Source organism: Arvicanthis niloticus, assembly GCF_011762505.2.
Source record: "Arvicanthis niloticus isolate mArvNil1 chromosome Y unlocalized genomic scaffold, mArvNil1.pat.X SUPER_Y_unloc_8, whole genome shotgun sequence".
Lineage (NCBI taxonomy): Eukaryota > Metazoa > Chordata > Mammalia > Rodentia > Muridae > Arvicanthis > Arvicanthis niloticus.
Window position 1 is genome coordinate 424,426 of NW_023045025.1, and position 20,208 is coordinate 444,633.

The 20,208-nt window shown below is 40.8% G+C and overlaps 1 protein-coding gene and 1 non-coding gene across 14 annotated transcripts; both read left to right on the top strand.

Annotated features, from left to right (window-relative positions):
• Positions 1–331: 331 nt before the first annotated feature.
• On the top strand, positions 332–7,301 carry LOC143433945 (uncharacterized). Of its 13 annotated transcripts, none has more exons than XM_076706231.1 (10): positions 332–582; positions 1,514–1,607; positions 1,857–1,988; positions 2,153–2,421; positions 3,346–3,430; positions 3,587–3,702; positions 4,046–4,120; positions 4,774–5,019; positions 5,500–5,704; positions 7,071–7,301. In XM_076706231.1, the coding sequence occupies exons 5-8, from the start codon at positions 3,358–3,360 to the stop codon at positions 4,825–4,827; spliced, it is 318 nt and encodes a 105-aa protein (XP_076562346.1). In that variant the 5' UTR covers positions 332–582; positions 1,514–1,607; positions 1,857–1,988; positions 2,153–2,421; positions 3,346–3,357; the 3' UTR covers positions 4,828–5,019; positions 5,500–5,704; positions 7,071–7,301. The 13 variants fall into 13 exon arrangements, 11 of the variants coding, with proteins under 11 accessions (XP_076562346.1, XP_076562355.1, XP_076562348.1 ...); XM_076706240.1 differs by having other exon boundaries at positions 5,500–5,640; XM_076706233.1 differs by having other exon boundaries at positions 2,213–2,421.
• Positions 7,302–14,791: 7,490 nt separating this feature from the next.
• Trnaa-ugc (transfer RNA alanine (anticodon UGC)) lies at positions 14,792–14,863 on the top strand. The gene has a single exon. It is a non-coding gene; the product is annotated as a tRNA-Ala (tRNA).
• The last annotated feature ends 5,345 nt before the right edge of the window (positions 14,864–20,208 follow it).

The following is a 20,208-nucleotide window of genomic DNA, read 5'->3' on the forward strand; positions in this document are numbered from 1 at the left end:
AAAATTTCTCTGTTTCCTGGGAAGCACGCCTCAGAGTCCCAGAACACATGGGTATTCTGGACTGTGAGGACATTTGCACTTGATAAGGTATTTTCTGCACCTTCTTTCAATTCCCATGGTAACCTATTGCCTGAGTGATTATGTGACCTTTCTGCTCTTCCCTATCCTCCCAACATATTTTCTATCTCAAAGTGAGACCCATGACCTTTTCACAAAAGATCAATGTACTTTTTATAACTAACTGATCAGGCATAGTTCCAAAGGTGACTATTTCTGTAAACAAGGGACCCTAGTCCACTCTGGTTTGAGGTCCAATAGTCCAAGTTTAGAATCAGAGCCTAGAACCTGTGCCATCTGACACAAGGCAAGTCCACAGAAACGTAATAACTTCCAACATTTCTGCCTAGATCTGGACAGCTGAACAAACTAGATGTAACCTAGCCAGCAACAGTCATCCAAACCCTTGGGAAAAAGAAATGAGTTTCTGCCTGCTCTCTCCCAGAATGAACACAAGCTATACAGATACAAAACTCTGAATTGGAAACGTATAATTGCTGCCAGAAAATTTCTCCACTGTATAAGGTACTGTATAATGGCCTTTACAATTGACAGAAGTGTATATGGCACCTTCACTCTGCCTGAAGGAGATTCTGTTCTCCTTTTTCAACAGGGCCTCAGGGTTAATGTTAACTTACTCCTTCTCACTACAGTGAACAAAATGGCAGAACTCTCCTAGGACTAACATTGCCCTAGACCCCATTTGCCAAATGGGCCCTTAAAACACCTATTATGCCTTACGTGTTCCTTACAAATTCCTATTCCTATAAAGTTGCTTTGAGTCTTTTCTCCTTAAAGGGCTGTCAGATCAAGGGAGCTTTATACCAATCATTCTACATAAAAGAGCATCTAACATTCCCTGTCTGTCTTCCCAGTAGGATTTTGGGCCTATTGTTGACCTCCACCTGCCAAATAGATTTTAGACCTTCAATTTCTGTAAAGGGGGCCCTGGGAAATCAAAATCTATTCAAAAGGGCTCTCAAAACTAGCCCCTGTGTAAAAGGGGTGTTTCAAACCTTCATCCTCTACCAGGGGACTTCATGTCCACCTGGGCAACTAAAGAACCACCAGACCTTCTCTTCAGCCCATGTCTTACAAACTCCCCTATTAATGAAGTTTTCTTTAAAGCTAACCACTCTGTCCAAGATGTCCTTACAACACTTTTGCAAACAATGGTACCTCACATTTCTCTGCTTTTAGATCATAGGATAGAAGATATAAAGATGAAATCGGCTTTCATACCTTGTGCCTCAAAATTGGTCATCAAAAATGCAGAACTGACCTTAATAGTCGCATGTAATTAAAATGGTATAAAAGCAAAACAGAGGAGGGGGAATGGGATAGGGGGTTTTAGGGAGGGGAAATGGGGAGAGGGCATGACATCTGTTTTGTAAGTAAAATATCCAACAAAATATTCTAAATTAAAAAATGCATGATGCCTATCAATTATTTGCAGATGTGTGCAGTTTGAACACAGATTTGGGGAAACATCAATGCTTGTTGGAAGATTGAGGTGATCATTGCCTGGACTCTCACAGATTTCACATAGGGTATGCATCTGGGGTGAGGCAATCAGAACATTCCTCCAGTGCACAATGTAGTCTAGAACCTTCCCCTGCTGACCATGGGTGAACTGGATATTTCTGTTCTACAAAATAGGACTGGGGACCTCTAGCTTATGAACCAAGACATTCAGGATTTCTCCTTTGCTGAAGGTTGTCTTAGAACTTCTCATTCTGGAAAGAGGTTCCCAGACTCCTCTGTTGCCCAGTTACTTTCACACTCCTTGTTTTTTGAAGTTCCTGAGAGAACTCGGCCTCTGCCCTTCCCTTCATCAACAATGTGGCCTTGGATCTTGTCCACTTCTGCAAGGGAGGATGTGAGCCACTGTCTTTGACCAAAGGAAGCTCCCACGTTCCTTTTTTCCAAAGGTGACATTAGATATGCTCTTTTGAATAATTGTGTATTGTGCCTTGTATCTTCAAGAATTCTCTTATGTCTTTGAACTACCTCCAATGTATACACTATAATAAGAGAGATCCAAGCCTTTCACCTTTCACCATGGTGGCTAAGGAAATATATTGTTTCACTCTAGTTTGAGGTCCCAGGACCTATGTGGAGAATTATTGGCTGGATCCTATGTTATGCTCCATAGCCTAATCACATTGCTGTTGCCCATACATGGACATGTTAAGACAAACTGAAGGAGGCAACCCAGCCAGGGACAGGCATCCAGGCTGTTTGAAAAAGGATTGTCTTGTTGCCTGAACTCCCCCAGACCAAACACAAGTTGTGGAACCTCTACCAACTAAAGAAGAGTTAGAAGCTGAAGAGCAGTGCTGGGACCTTCCTTTACTGAATAAGGTAACAGGGTCATTCATGTCTATCAGGATGCTGCATGGTACTTACCCCTCTCCTAGGGCTTTCTAACCCATCCATACCTTTGCACAACCAGGTCTCAAAGTTTTCTCTTTCTCATAAAGGCCCGAGCACTTTCTTTCTTCCCAAGTTACCTCAGTTTTTTTACTTTACTGAAGAGAATGTCAGACCTCCCTCCTACGACTAAACCTACTGCAGACCTTTCCCATTTGTGCAAGGTGGACTAAAGTACTCATTTAGAGGAAACACCCTCAAACTTTCTGTTTCTTTGAAAGCAGGCCTAAGTCATTTGTCTTCTGGCTAAAGAGGCCCCAGGTAGAGTAAGGCTTATGCCATCCCTTCTGTAGAAACCAGAATCAAATCCACTCACATGCAGTCCAGTGTAGTGTAAAAGGAGGCTATGATTTCCTCCTTCAACAACAAGGACTATAGACATCCAGTTCCTGGACAAGGGTGTATGTCTCATGAAACAATGATGACAGAGACCACAGGTTTGTCTCCTATGGCCAAGTGGGTCTCATTCATTCCATCTGTAGTCACAGGAAATTCAGATGTAGCCTCTAGCTATGGGACACCCTAGTTCATAGCTTCATTCCAAGGGCACCTTACACTTGACTTTAAACACGTCTTACATTAGTGCCAATCTCTCTGACCAAATTGCCAGGCAAACACAATTGCAACCTCAGAGTGGGACCCCACAAGTTTCTGGGTGTATGACAGAGGGTAGAAAATGGAAAGTGAAAACTAACAGATATGCGATCTATAGGTGGTTGTCAGAAATGCAATGTTCCTGTCTCTCATTTAAGGATATGCACAGACCAATACCACTTTGAGGGAGTATCAGATTTCAGACCACTTCTCATCCTGAAGAAAGAGCTTGCTGATTGTTTCTTGTACTCTTCCCAACAGGATGTACAATATATGGATAATGAAAGCTGGGAAGACTCTTTGGACACAAAAGATGCAGTACCATACTGTTCTCCCACTACCCAAGGTAAGCTAAATTTCTCCCTTCTGCACAGTGAGAGGATTAGAGCTTGCTATTTGTTTAAACATGGCCAGGCACTTTCTTTCTAAGCAAAGCAGTTCTGGATGACTCCAGATGTTCCATTTATGAATACAGACTACTCAAATTGCATCTATTTTCCAGGCATCACATACCATCTCCTTTGGATGAAGGGTCATCAGCACTTGACTTGGAATGGGTGGCCTTCAGGCCTTTCTGCTCTTACAAATACTACCCTAAACCTTCCTCTTCTGTCCAAGGTCTGTAATAAAAATGACTGGAGTTCACTACTGGGATCTCAGGATTTTCATTGTGCCTAAGGGGACCAAGATCAAAGGGTCCTCAAAGCATCCCCCACCTATATATGGGCCTCAAACATAACCCTCTGATGATGAACTTTAGATCATTTCCCTCTAACCATGGCCACTAAGAAAATACCTGTGTGACCACAGGGGCATCATTTAATTCTGCCCTGTGTTAACAGAGCCTGACACTTCAGTCTTCTGTTTTTCATACCATCCTTCATGCACTTACCCATGTAGCTGATGACAAACTTCAGGAGGACTTAGAGACTGACAATCATGACTGATGAATAATTTTTAGATTGCTGCCTACCACAGTGTAACTGAGGATGCAAATCTTCTAAACTGTGAAGCAGTCCTACCATCCCTGCTCAAGGTAGGCTAGGACATTTTTTCATCCTTAAAAAGGTTTGGGACTTTAAGCAGACTCTAAGTGTGCTTTAATCTTCTACTTCTGAACATCATTGCTTTAGACAATCAAATTCTGTCCATTATATATCAAATGCACCCTCTGCATATAAGAGGGTCCAATATCTATCTTACAAGATGGACAGGGCATGAGATAATCTCTCCCTGCCCAAGGTCTCAAAGTCCACTTTGAGTCAAAAAGGTCCACAATAATTAGAAGGATTTCAACTTCATTTCTGATGAAGGAGGGCACAAAAATTCCACTTAACTGTATCTCACATCCAACACCTCTCATCTGAAAGGGACATCAGAATAACTACTTTTGTTACAGTAGTCCGCAAATGCACACTCTCTGTCCAAGTGGTCTGTAAATGTCATCCTTTCATAGTGAATCTTTGGTGCCTTTCTCTCTGCCTATAATGAGGAGCCTCAGACACTCCATGCCTGCTCATAAATATTTACTCTTACCCTTCTGTCTAGGGGGCAACAACATTTTCTCCTAATGCCCACAGTTCTTGAAATCGTTTAGCCCAAGGTGGACTCATGCCCACCCTCTTTTGAAAGGTGTCAATTGATCTTGTTTTACTGACTTTGTGTGCTGGCTATATCCCAACTGTCTAGGATATCTTCCAAGCTTATTCCTACTACATATATTCTGAGACATTCCTCCACTGAAGAAAGAGGCCTTGGACTTATTTCCTCTGACCAAAAGTTTCATAGCCTAAAGATAACCATTCAACCTGTTGGAATATTGAAACAACTGCAGCCTGGACTTTCCCACAGCACACAAAATATATGGACACTCTAAATACTGAAAAATAATTGGAAAGTAATCGAGCAATACTGAAATTTCCTGTGGTCCACAAGGTATTTACATTTTCTCCAATGAGAAATGGTCTTTATTATTTTATTGAAAATAGAAAGAGATTTTACCTCTGTGACAAATAGGTATAGAATTTCACTTTTCACAGAGTTTCTCAGAAATCCCACTTATGACTAGGGTGCTGTGACACTCTTATTCCCATGAAATCTGGCACATTACCTCGTAGAGGAAGGGCACAACAGTGCTACTTCCAAGCAAAGCTGACCAAGCTCCTCCCCCATTCTACACAGGAAGATTTAGACATTCATAAGAGGCAGTGCTCCAGACCTGGCCTGTGTGATTGAGGAAACACCACAGAGTCACCCTCTTCCCAGTGCATCTCTTACACACAACTTCTAATTTCAGAGGTCTGGGAAGCACTGTTCTGACCTAAGAGATCTAAGAGAACTGTGGAGGGAGGTCCCCTTGAAAAGAATATCAAGGCAAGGGTAAATGAGACTACTTTATTTGTTTTGGTCCCACAGACCCAGACAGTCTGTCCTCCATGCAGAGAAATGCGTGGATGGACATATATTTGAGGAAGACACTGAATATGAGGCTACTGCATTCCAGGTTCTTAGAAGACTTCTAAGACATCTGTCATGCCTAGCACCAACTATCGGATGGTATGAATTCGAGATTGTGATTTCAAGTTTGGAGCTAATAAAGGAACATTCTTTAATTCTCAAGGTATCAATCAACCTTCAACTTCTGCTCAATAGTGCTCCAGAGATAAAGAGTAAGAAGGCTGAACCTCTTCCATACAATCCTGGGGACCTCCAATCTCATCTTTCTACTTTAGAGCATCTTGGATCTATCACATGTCCCCAGAGGGGCAGAAACAATTCCTCCTCTGCACACAGGGAGATTAGATATATCTCCCCTTACCCAAAGTTCTCTTAGTACCCTCTATTACTGAATTGGCTTCTAGACTATTTCCTCTCCCTAATTATACCTGAAATATTCCTCTTCTCACCAAAGGATTCCATGCTGCCTGTTCTAATAGAGAACTACACTCCACCAGTATCCAAAGGGTTCTCAGAACTTCAAACTGTTTTCCTGTGGGAGTGTACTCACTAAGTACATAATTGGGCCTCAGATCCTTCCAAAGTCCTGCCTCTGATTTTCCAGTGGGTCTCAGATTTCATTTTCCCCAGGCCATCTTCAAATATGCCTTTCTAACCAAGGAGGACATCACATTGTCCTCCTCTGGTGCAGGGTCCTCAGACATTCCCCACCCTATCTTTAGGACCTATATTATTTCCATCCACCCAAAGGGACCTCCAGACCTCCCAGGCTGTAAGTTCCAGAGCCCAAGCTTAGCAAGTGCAGCCCAGAACAGAAGCTCACTGCCTCAAGGCAGAAACCAAAATGATGTGTTCCCCAAATTTCATACCTAGACCTAGCAGCTGAACATATGCTTAAGAAGGAGAACCAGTGTGGGACTGTCAGCCAGGTTTTCTGATGGATGCTCAGACTGCTGCCTGACCTAGCACCACATTCTCTACAAGGAACCCATGTCTCTGAGGAGGAGTATGCAAATTTCAAAATCTACCCAACCAAACATGCTAGTTTACCTCTATAAAATGGTCACAGATTTCCACTCTCTTCCCAAGAAACCCTCAAATATTTCAGCGCTGATCCTAGGGATCGTGTATTTTCTCCATGGTTTTGGGGGTTTCACTTCTTTCCCATACCCCTCGACAAGATTCAGACTACTCTCCTCTGACCCACTCATCCCTGGTCATACATCTCTGACTAGTCTTGAGGGCATTCAGGGCATATGAGGCCTTCAATAATGCCCACATTGTCTCACACATACTCTTTCTGATGAATGGGATCTTCAAACTCCACCTCTGGCTAAGGAAACTTCACACAATCCTTTCTCATTAGATGGGGTCTCTGTAGTGATATCTTTATCCTCTGTGCAAACTCTGGTTTTACCTTCTGACCAAGCAGCTTTCCCACTTTGCTCAAAATATGTAACACTTACACAATGCGGACAAAGAGGCCTTGATCATTCTCCTACTTATCGATATAGCATTCCTTCCCTCAGGTATGAGATCTCCAGAGGAGCAGAAAGAGGCTGAAATACCATTCATCATCTTCAGAGCTTTCAGCATCAGTGGAGTGGTCCCAACCTTACTGCCCAGACATGGATGGTTGAACACAAACCTGCTGCTGCATGCAACCTTACTGCAATCACTACATCATCCCTTTGGCAATTTCTGTCACATTATATTGTGATTACACTTTTTCTATAGAAATTAAATCATTTTAAAACACATATCTGAAATGTTTACTGATTTCAACCTGCTTTATGTCTGGTTTTGTTATTTGATGTGCTAATTTGTGGACTTAATTCAAGTGGTCTGTATAGATAACTAAAGCCCAGTAAATTACTCTTCAATCTCAGGCTACTATTCCATGCTTGGAATGTTTGAAAGAAAAAAATACATGTAACATGTTTCACACTTATGCACCTTCTTCTAAGTAAATCTGTGGGTGATTGAATGAGGAGTGAATGAACATATTTCTTTTACTGGCATACCAAGAACATACTCGTGGATAAGGTAAGTTGACAATGTGATGCAAAGAATAGTTGTCACCAACTCATTTCTTTATGATGTATAATGGAAAATACATTTTGTATACACATTTAATTCTGTAAATGGATGCATGATCAAAATATCTATGATGGTCTTGTGAACTTAACCTAATATACTTTAGATATTTTAATTTTCCCTCTCAAGGAATACATTTAGTATGTGTAGAAAGATACTTCATGATATTTTCATATAAGGTTATATAACTTTTCATACATAAATATGAAGTTCGTTGTAGAAAGTTCTTTAAACCAAGCATTTACTCCACTATTTCAATTTAATCTGTTCCTTGAGTCTATTAATATGTGGCCCTTGGGAATATATCTCCCAAAACTCCATTGCTAATACAGCCATAAAAATACTTTGGATACTGACAGAATCCTTGGAGTGTGTACATATAAAATCACAAAATTTTGTTTATATTCTTTCTGGGATATGTTGTTCTACAATCCAGAATGTCTTTTGCATCATTTTTTAAATCAGTGTTTCCGTTGCTTTGCTGTACTTACAAGAGTTGCTAGAAATGACTGCTGCTTTAGGGGTTAAGTATTTTGTTAGTGGAGATATAACCAGAACTCTAAATAAAACTTTCTGACTGAGTGATAGGTAAATTTAGTTGCGCTATATTCAAAGTTAATTTATCATTGAACCATACCCTTTCTTTTACTGGAAAAGAAAAAGTGGTTTGCTTTTTATGGCTGGGTCACAGTTTGTATAGTAAAGAAATGTTGTAACCTTTATATCTCAATTTTAACATTTCTTTATTTGTATTATAGGAAATTGATGATGTTGGAAAAAACACATGTATCTTGGAGTAGAGGTTGTATGACAAAGTATATTAAGCAGCACAAATACCTTCTGTAGAAGAAGTGTGTGTGGGAACAGGGACTCCAGTAAAAAAAGCTGGGTCTGCAAAAAGTGATTGACTGACTGGAAATTTAGTGCTTTGGAGACAAGGGACATTTTTTCTCTGTGTAGGTCATTAAGGGTTAAATTATGACCTCATGACATTCACAGTCAGATGCCAGCATATGTTAGAAGGACATGTGGTATACAACTTTCTACCCCTGCATTGCTTGCCTATTGTCATAATGTTGAGGCCTAAATGACTCCTGTGGGATCTGGAAGGGACTAATAAGTTAGTTAAATCACTTATAGCTGTGATGATATCTTTTCAGTGTTAAAATTCTATTGCTACTTCTTCAAAGGTGATCTGGTGTTTAGTACATTGCTTCTTTATTCTCCATGTTGATTTATATCCCTATGTCTCAGAATACCCATGTTTTCTCACACTGTTACCCACTCATATTGCCATTCTATAGTTTGAAGCTCAGTTTGACCCAGTATTGGCCAGTGGAATTCATGGTGTCTTCATCTGATGCCTCTGGAATATTTCCTGAGTCTGAACATTTCACTCTGTGTCTTTGTATAGTACATGGAAAGGCGGGGCTCCTGGAAATGTAATGGTAAATGGACAAGCTCACACTTCCACTTTGTATATATATTCCCTGGCATTGCTGGGTGTGTTCAGGGTTATCAACTAGGAAGAAGAAAGGGATCCTGTATTCCTGCTACTGAAGTAGTCTGGCCAGACAATCCACCATCATTCCATCCTCTGGGATTTAGCTGCTTTCTCCTCCTGGTTTCCTCTACTCCATGTTTATTTCCTGTGTGTTACCTTCCAGTGTGACAGAGAAAGGTTTGATCTCTGTATCCCAGAAGCATGAGCTCATTGAGAAGAATGCAGTGTGCTGTGGAGATTCCTGACCTGAATGCATGTATAGAATGTGTGTTTGCTCTGGGCAGGCTTTTTCTCTTCTACCATCCTATCCTAATTAACAGGTTATTCATATCCTGTCTCATGTTCATCAGCAGTCTTTTGAGGTTAAGTGTGATTCCATGTACAAAAACACTGTGCCAACTCAAAAAGAAGGAGGGACAAAGACTCTCTGGAGTAATTCTTTTACAGCAGGTGTCCATGAACTCAAGGGTAGTTGCTAAATTAGTGGTCCTCACATGTGGTGTGTGCTGCATGTCTAGCTCTTTCTGGTGTCATTCTTAATATTGTTCCTTCACAATCTTCCCGTGTAAAGTTGAGTTCTTAATACACCCCTTTATTCTCCACATGGGAAGTACTTCTAACTACTTGCCCAGGAAATCTTTGGGATCTTCATATTGAACACAAACACACACACCCCACACACACACACCAGTTAAATTGTAATTGCCTTGGCTACCTCAAAGGCAATTTCTAAATGCACTCATAAATCTACCCTTGCTACTCCATGTCCAATCAAGGAAGTGGCCAGTGGCCACTTACCCGAAATTTCATATGGCTCTTTGGCCTTATCTACTGAACCTCCTATGTCCATCCATCATTCACCCCCATGTCCTTGTGATTCCTTTCTCCTCCCTCCTGATGCCTAGCATTTACAACTCTGTGGTCCTGACCCATCTCTCTTTGCACAGTTATTGGCCCCTGGCATCTTTATTGATCAACCAAAACCCCATTGGGAACAAAGACCTTTAAATTTTGGACACACATTTCCAAGTTGAATTAAGCATTAGAACCAGTCTCCAACAACCCATGTAATAGTAAAGTCTCCAATTCATATAATCTGTATGTTTAGAGAACAATATCACATCATACCACACCACCACATATAATCACACCAGACCATAGCACATCACCACACACCATAGTGCACCAGAATGCACCACAACACACCAGAGCATATCACTGCAACACATTACAGCACACTGCATCACACTATAGCACACCCATGCACACCACACTACACCACACAGCACTACAGTATATACATTCTTGCTCCAAACAACACACAGATTGATATAAAGAGCAAATAAAATTTGTACATTGTTAATGCATTTTCTTCAGTCTTTATGTTGTACTGTCTTCCAATATTTCTCTTTTCCCTCTGTAGACTTGTCTCTCTTTTAAGAACTTCCTTTTGTCCTGATGAAAACTATGTGTCATGTTAACAAACCAGTTTTTCTTTGTATTTTGTGTGTTAATTCCCTTAAAGTCCTAAATAATAATTTATCTATACATAGAAATTCAAGGTGGACAGCTGGTTAATTTCAACATTTGCTGTGCCACATTCTCTGGACTATGTGACTTCTTCAAATAAAATGTGTGTGTGTGTGTGTGTGTGTGTGTGTGTGTGTGTGTGTGTGTGTGTGTGTTTCTTCTACCTGAAACAGGGTAGAACTTTTAACTTTTAAATTTACTCCAAAATTTTCAGCATATCTGTTTTTCTATTGTGTGTCCTTTCACACCTAAATGTACCTTCTGCTTTAATGTCACATATTTTATTGTCCTCTCTCTTTCTATCCTCCTCAAATCTTGTCTACTTCTGTTAGTGGTCCACTTTCTTGATTCATGACCTGCAAAAACACACACAGACATACACACAGACATACACACACACTCGTCCATACACACACTGAAGCCACACTCACAATGCACATATAGTTCTTCATTCAATAAACGAGAAAAAACATGCAGCATTTCACTTTACTGTGTGTGTTTTATCAGTGAGCATTTTGAAAGTTTAAGCCCTGCACTACATTTATTTCTGTATAAGATCATTATTCTTTAGATATTTTTCACTTTTTGTCTCATATGAAGTTAATGTTGCTGTGATAAAAACACAATGGCCAAAAGCAAGTTGGGAAGGAAAGGTTTGTTTGGCTTACACTTCCACATCACTGTTCATCATCAAAGGAAGTAAGGGCAGGTTATCAAACACAGCAGGAACCTGGAGCCAGGAGCTGACGCAGAAGCCATAGAGGGATGCAGCTTACTGACTTACTCACATGTTCAGCCTGCTTTTATATGGAACCCAGGACCACCTTCCATCAATCACTTACTAAGAAAATGCTCTACAGGCCTGCCTACAGCATATTCTTATGGAGGCATATTCTCAGTTGTTTCTCTGTCCTCTCTGATGACCCTGCTTTGTGTAAAGATGACACAAAACCAACCATCATGCATGTGTGTGTGCTATTTCTTACTTTAGTGTGTATTCTTTTGTGGTTTGGTTTTCTTTTACATAGACTTCTAGCTGGCCTGGAATTCACTATGTAGTGCAGGATGACCTTGACCATCTTGTGATCTTCCAGTCTCTGCCTCCTGATTGTGGAAGTCATTATAGTCACACACCATGCAATTCTTCTTGGAGTTTGTTTTTCTAACACACTCACTTTCAGTTTCACATTTAAATAGACACTTTTGTTACAGAGGGGACAATTTGGAGGTCTATTATTCTTAAGAATAAGCTATCATTTTGCAAAGAAGAGCTCAACAATTAGACAGACTGTAAGTTTTGGTAGCTTTCAGGAGAGAAGAGAGGGGTAGGAGAAATAGAGAAAGCCATCCCTTTGGAGTCAGGGTACAAGAGAGCAGGAAGTTTCATCAGTTGAGTCAGTAGTTTACTGTGCTGTAGGTAAATGATGGGCATGCCTAAGCCCTTCATATAAGAAAGAATTCCAGAGTGTCAGAACAGGCAGGCTCAGGATTCTCACTGGTGTCTGAAAAAGAAAAAGGAAGAAAAAACAGACACATTTGACTTAGAATTTTAAAGATTAAGGAGCAGGGAGGATGGCTTTTATAACTTGCAGATGATTCAACAAGTAAAAGTGCTTGTTTCAAAGGCATGCATGCTTCAAGATCTGAGTTCAGATCACACAAATCATGGAAAAAGCCAGATGTGGCCCTCACAATCTATAATCTCAGGATTCCAACAACAAGATGGGTGACAGGGGCATAAGAACTCACTAAAAGCTTGTGTGCCACATACCCTGGAGTATGTGCTGTGTGCAGTATCCTAAAGCAGCAGAAAAAGAGAAACCCTGACTCTAAAGATTGAGGATAGAACTAAATCTAAACTAATATTGTCCTGTGACCTCCACACTTGCACTATGCCATTTACATGCCTGTACACACACACACACACACACACACACACACACACACACACACGGATATCATTGATAGAGGATGCACATGTATATATCTTCTGTACATAGTGACAGTATTGACTGTGTTCAGTTTCATGGAGCAAATGAGTGAGATGGACAAATGGATTCCCTCTGTGTGCTCTGTGTTTGCATGCATGTGCGTGTTGTCATACTAGCTTCTACAGCTTCATCATGTCTATTCTTTATAATCAACTTAGACCAGGATTGGGTTCCAATCTTGGCTTTATATTAGATATACCTAAGATACTAAGTTTTATATGCCATGAGAATATAATCTTGCCCATGCTCTTCCCCTCCCCACCATACAGTACATCAGACCTGACTTGCACTGATGTAGTTCTTATGATACCCACAAGGTGGCAGCATTATATTCTTACAATTTAATGAAAGGGGCTGATATTTTACAGAGTAGCAAATATCCCCAAGTTAATGTATTTCTAGTGTGTTGGGAAGCTTTGTGGGTATACTAGAGCAGTTCCATTCATGCATTACCACAAATCTTGTGCTCAACATTTCACTTCATCTCCACTCAGTGTAAAATGAGCAGTTCAAAATATATATACAGAGGCATTTTATGGAGAATATGGTATCCATAGTGGGATTGAATTCTGTGGCTCTCAGGTGTGTTTCCCACATATTCCAACCCCTCTCCAGAATACTACGGTATGGCTACTTAGATCCCTCCCTGTCAGACACCTTCACTCTCTGTCAATCATCAGCCTAGCACTATGTTCCTTGGTGACTTTAAGAGCATCCTGGTGTTTGTGGTCTGTTTTACTATAATTCTTTCATGCTGATCATTTTAACAGGCAAAGTTGGAAATATTTGTTCATGGTGGATTAGGTTTTATTTGTGTGTGTGTGTGTCTGTGTGTGTGTGTGTGTGTGTGTGTGTGTGTGTGCCTGTGCTTGTGTCTGTGCCTGTGTGCATGGATGTCCAAGGGAATTGGGAATATATGCCTTTGTTTATACAAATGAGTGTATGAGTGTGTGTGTTTGTGTGCCTGTGCATGTGTATGTGAGTGCCAGTTTGCATGCTCATTTCGGGGGTGTTATGTGCCTATGTGCATTTTTGTATACGAATGAGTGTATGAGTGTGTCTGTCTGTCTGTCTGTCTGTTGTCTGTCTGTCAGGCTGTATATGTGTGTGTGGTTCATGTGCACGTTTACATTCATGTGAAGGCCACAAAAGGACTTTGGGTGACTTACTCTATCATTTTCTGATTTATTCACTTGGGAAAAGTTCTGTCACTAGACTTGTAACTAGGCTGGAAGGCAGCAGGTCTCACCCGAAATCCATCTTCACAGCAGAGGGTTAGAGTTGTATGTGTCACTGTGGCCAGCATTTGTGCCTTTGAAAGTCCTGGGGGATGGGACAGTCCTAGAGTAAAGGATTAATGTAGGAGACTTGTCAGGAAAGCATATCCTTATCATGAGCAAAATGATCCTTATGACAGGAACAGAAATCTTTCTCTTAGTTTTATGCTTTAAAACTTGCAGATAGGCAGGTAGAGACATTTAAGGAAAACTGATCTACATTTGTTACAGTCTTTGTAACCAGGATATTCTGTTTTTTTAAAATTGGGTATTATATTTACATTTCAGATTTTATCTCCTTACCCCACTTCCCCCACCACCCAGAAGCCTCCTATCCCATCCTTCCTCCTCATGCTTCTATGAGGCTGTGCCTCCACCTACCCCCTCCCCACACCCACCTCCTTACACTCACATCCCCCCCCACTCGGTGTTCAGCCTTCATGGGACCAAAAATCTCCTCTCCCACTTATGCCTGACAAGGCCATCCTCCCCTACATATACAGCTGGAGTCATGGGTCCCTCCCTAGTGTACCCAGGCTGGTGGTTTAGACCCTGGTGTGATGTTACTAACCCTGCAGAAAGACATTGTAATTACTTTGTCATGATAGTCCAGTTATTGTAGGAGTGCCATGTTTGAAAGAAGATAAAATTTGTTTCTATTCATATAATTTTTTTTCATTGAATAAAGATTGTTTTTTCCTATAAGCAATAAGGTAAAAATCCCATAAAAGTAGTAAACAAGAATTCATAAATGATCCTGAAAGAAATGATTCAGATCCCTTGAGGCTGTAGGAAGGCAGCTTCCGGAATTGTGGCTTGATATAGGCTTTGATGAGGGTCTGGGTAGACATGGGGATGTAGCTCAGTGGTAGAGCACATGCTTTGCATGCATGGGGTCCTGGGTTTGATTCCCGGTGTCTTCACACTTTTACATTTTTCTTGTCATGGACTTTTTTTTTTTTACATAGGGTGTCACAGCCTGGAAACATTTCCATGGAGACGTCAATAAACCGGTGACTATGATAAAAGAGCTCATCTATGTCCATGACAACAGCGTTCCTCTAGAACCCTGATGACATTTCCACGGAGCCTTCCATAGTCTGGGGAGTACAGCATGCTCAAACCTCCAGGAATAGGTTTTGGTCACAGCTTGACCAAAGCTCTGCTTTCATGCTGGTGGCAGTTGCCTAGAGGATGTGCTTTCTCAGAGTGGTGATAGATAACAAGGGTGAATGAGTTCTGCTTTAAGAAAAAGAAAGGGAGGGGTGGATGGAGCATTCCTAGGTACTGAGCAGAGAGAGAAGGAGCATTATGGTTGTCATAGTACCTGGGGTCTTTTGGAGACCTTCAATGGAGACCTAGTTGATGCACCAAGAGAAGCATTCTCTCTTACCAAGATTGTGGGTTCCCAGAGATGAACACTTCAGTCTCCCTGAGGGTGGGAAGACAGATGCAGGGATCCCAGACCAGAGTTGGCTCACTTCTACCTTGGGATTTGTGGCTAGTGAGTCCCCTCCAGAAAGAGAGAGACATAGGGCAGTCTGCCTCTCAGAGGGTGCTGTTCTGTACCATGATGCACAGGTGCCATTTCCGGGAGGGGAAGTGAGGAGGGGGAGATAGGAGAGAACAGAGTGTGTACACTGTGCTCCCAGTATTCCCCTAGTGAAACCGGTATGAGAGGTGGGACATTAGGTGGAAAATTCTAAACAATAGTCTATGATGGTCCTGTATAGATGTCTCAGATGATTATTTACATATGCAGTTGGCTAGAATACTTTCTTTTCCTTTCTTTACTAATTTTTGGTGGTGTTGGGTTTTGTTCCTTTGTTTTTTGTTTTTTTTAAACTTCCAGGTTTGCTTTGTTTTGAGACAGTATCATGGTGTCCTAGCCTGGCTTAGAACTCTAAATGATCCTCCTACCTCAGCTTCGTGGTGATGGGGTTTTAATTGTGGAAAACCTATGGGCTTTGGATTAACCAGAAATTTTAAGTTGTCGATTTTTGAGGTACCCACTCTACCAAGTGACCCTGGTTCTCCTCAGAAGCCCCAGCCATGCTGCTGTCTCCATACCTGACTTGTTAGTGTTGCTAACAAATCCCTTATAAAATGAGCAATCTTACTCAATGCCCCAGTTCACACAACAGCCCATGTGCAACTTTTCACATTTTTCAATTTCTGTTTACTGCTTGAGTTTTGGAAGCTTTTTGGCAAGTTCCAGAAAAGTTGCTACTGGATATGAACTGTTCAAACTTTTCCCCTAGTCATGGACTGAAAGCTTCTCATTTTGTAACCAATGGAAACTTTTATATTTTATAGATTTCACCTTCTCCAGTTCTCCAATTTTGGTTTTTCCTTGCTGTTTTGTCTGTGAAATATTCATGTAGCACCACGTGATAGAGACTGTTTTTTTTCTGTGTTGTGATATATACTTTATTTGATAACTGTGTACTTCCAAATTTATATTTTAATATTTATTATATTTTATGGGAGTGTTGTATCTTCATGTACACCACCATGCCAGAGGCAACAGATTCCCCTATAGATGGTTGTGAGTCACCATGTGGTTGCTGGCATTTTAATTCAGGACCCGTGGAAGAGCAGGCAGTAATCTTAAACACTGTGCCAACTCTCCATGACCAGTATTTATATTTCTGGGTTCGCATATGTGCTTAACTCAGCACTGTTCTCAGACAGACAATCCTTTCTGCATCAAATTGAAATTGCATTCTTATCAAATATCAGTTGTCCAGGATGTCAGGCATAGAACACATGCCCAAAATCCCAGCACCTTGTGGGGTTGTAGCAAAATTATATTCAGGTCTTCTCAACCCAGTCTACACACAAGCTTGATTTGAGCATGGGATTCACTAAGAAATGTTCACTCAAAATAGGCAGTTGTCTATAAAAGTGTGAGTGTAACTATGACTGTTGATTTCAGTCTTTCTGGACTTATCCACCTTGTTCCAATAGCATTCAGGCTTAGTAATCTTACTCCCATATGGAGGTCTCTTTTCAGGCACTGTTCTTCTCTGTCTTTGTTCTGTTTCTTAGCTTCATTCTTCTATACATATATCTGTGAGGTTTGGAATTAGTAAACCCAATTAAAATAAATAGTATTATTCATATTATTGTTGCATTGAACATGTAGAACATTTTTTAAGCAATAGAGATCTTACCAATAATGAATTGTCAGACTGATGAGCATATATTGTGGGGAAGAAATCTCACAGGCGGGGGGGGGGGAGGGAGTCTGTTGGCGGCAGGGTCCCAGGGTGGTCAGGCATCAGGGTCCGGGACGGTCTTCCCACATCGCCAGCAGAGGATCCCAAATTCACACAGCTGTCGGTGGGCGGGCCAGCGGCTGCATCGCAAGGTTCTAGGGTTCTAAAAGCTGGGAATCAGGCAGAGAGACCATGTGACAAGTGGAGTCCGGTTTTTCAAAGCTTTATTGTTCATGACATGGTTAATGGATGTAAGTGGTACACGTTTCCTTCCCTCCCCCCAAAGGCCAGGGGAGTCTCATTTTATAGGGAAGGAAAAAGGGGAGGGAATAACTTAATTAGCTACGCCCCTGGCCTTTTGATATTTCATTAATATTTAAATCTCTGGAGGTAGATACTTGTTAATCACGCCCTCTACCTGTGTCCTACTTGACTGAAGGTAACAGGTTAAATAGAGTTACCTAGTCCAAGGCCCAACATCCCACCCTCTTTTCTTTCATAAAAAGAGGGGTGGCACATCACACCACAACATCATATTTTACCACACCACACTATAGCACATCACCACATACCATAGCACACAAGAATGCACCACAACACACAACACACCAGAGAATACCACCGCAAAACACTACAGCACACCACATCACACTATAGTGCACCTCAGCACACCACAGTATACCACTCTACACTACAACATATACATTCTTGCTCCAACCAACACACAGATTGATATAAAGAGGAAATAATATTTGTACATTGTTTATGCATTTTCTTCACTCTTTATGTTGTACTGTCTTCCAAGTGTTTCTCTTTTCGCTCTATAGACTTGTCTCTCTTTTAAGAACTTTCTTTTGTCCTGATTAAAAGTATGTGTCATGTTAACAAACCAGTTTTACTTTGTATTTTGTGTGTTAATTCCCTTAAAGTCCTAAAGAATAATTTATGTACACATAGAAATTCAAGTTGGACAGCTGGTTTATAGCTACATTTGCTGTGGCACATTCTCTGGACTATGTGACTTCTTCAAATAAAGTCTGTGTGTGTGTGTGTGTGTGTGTGTGTGTGTGTGTGTGTGTGTGTGTGTGATTTCTAACAGAAACAGGGTACAACTTTTAATGGTTTCAACATGATTTCCTTTAATTCTTTTTTCTGGTGTCTAGGTTGACTCCAAAAACTTTGGCATATCTGTTTTTCTATTGTGTGTCTTTTCACACCTAAATGTACCTTTTGCTTTAATGTCACACATTTTATTGTCCTCTCTCTTTCTATCCCCCTCAAATCTTTTCTACCTCTGGTACTGGTCCACTTTCTTCATTCATGACCTGCAAAAACACACATACACCGATACACACGCACACACACATACACACAGTCATCCACACACACACTAAAGCCACACTCACAAGGCACATATAGTTCTTGATTTAATAAATGAGAAACAAGCATGGAGCATTTTACTTTACTGAGTGTGTTTTATCATTGAGCATTTTTAAAGTTTAAGCCCTTAGCTACATTTATTTTTGTATAAGATCACTATTCTTTAGATTCACTTTTTGTCTCATATGAAGTTAATGTTGCTGTGAGAAAAATACAATGGCCAAAAGCAAGTTAGGAATAAAAGGTTTGTTTGGCTTACACTTCCTATCATCACTGTTCACCAACAAAGGAAGTGAGGGCAGATTATCAAATACAGCAGGAACCTGGAGACAGGAGCTGATGCAGAAGCCATAGAGGGATGCAGCTTACTGACTTACTCACATGACTTGTTCAGCCTGCTTTTATATGGAACCCAGGACCACCTTCCATCAATCACTTACTAAGAAAATGCTCTACAGGCCTGCCTACAGCATATTCTTATGGAAGAATATTCTCAGTTGTGACTCTGTCCTCTCTGATGACCCTGCTTTGTGCAAAGATGACACAAAACCAACCATCATGCATGTGTATGTGCTATTTCTGAATTTAGTGTGTATTCTTCTGTGGTTTGGTTTTCTTTTACATAGACTTCTAGCTGGCCTGGAATTCACTATGTAGTGCAGGATGACCTTGACCATCTTGTGATCTTCCAGTCTCTGCCTCTTGATTGTGGAAGTCATTATAGTCACACACTATGCAACTTTTCTTGGAGTTTGATTTTCTAACACACTCACTTTCAGTTTCACATTTAAATAGACACTTTTGTTACAGAGGGGACAATTTGGAGGTCTTTTATTCTTAAGAATAAGCTATCATTTTGCAAAGAAGAGCTCAACAATTAGACATGATGTAAGTTTTGGTAGCTGTCAGGAGACAAGAGGGGGATAGGAGAAATAGAGAAAGCCATCCCTTTGGAGTCAGGGTACAAGAGACCAGGAAGATTCATCAGTTGAGTCAGTAGTTAATTGTGCTAGACGTAAATGATGGGCATGCCTAAGCCCTTCATATAAGAAAGAATTCCAGAGTGCCAGAACAGGCAGGCTCAGGATTCTCACTGGTGTCTGAAAAAAAAGAAAAGGGAAGAAAAAACAGACACTTTTGACTTAGAATTTTAAAGAAGATTAAGGAGCAGAGAAGATGGCTTTTATAACTTGCAGATGACTCAACAAGTAAAAGTGCTTGTTTCAAAGGCATGCTTCAAGATCTGAGTTCAGATCACACAAATCATGGAAAAAGCCAGATGTGGCCTCACAATCTATAATCTCAGGATTCCAACAACAAGATGGGTGACAGAGGCATAAGAACTCACTAAAAGCTTTCTTGCCACAAAGCCTGGAGTATATGCTATGTGTAGTATACTACAGCAGCAGAAAAAGAGAATCCCTGACTCTAAAGATTGAGGATAAAACTAAATCTAAACCTAAATTGTCCTGTGATCTCCACACTTGTACCATGCCATTTGCATGCCTATACACACACACACACAGACACACACACACACACACAGAGAGAGAGAGAGAGAGAGAGAGAGAGAGAGAGAGAGAGAGAGAGAGAGAGATCATTGAGTTTTAGAGACTATGATTTGTGCTTCCCACAATTATAGTTAACTCTGTCATTCTGGATTTCTG

Coding starts and splice junctions, on each gene's coding strand:
- LOC143433945 (XM_076706231.1), top strand. CDS start 3,358: ATGGATAATGAAAGCTGGGAAGACTCTTTGGACACAAAAGATGCAGTA. Junction 3,431..3,586: donor CTGTTCTCCCACTACCCAAG/GTAAGCTAAATT, acceptor TCTATTTTCCAG/GCATCACATACCATCTCCTT. Junction 3,703..4,045: donor ACCTTCCTCTTCTGTCCAAG/GTCTGTAATAAA, acceptor AATAATTTTTAG/ATTGCTGCCTACCACAGTGT.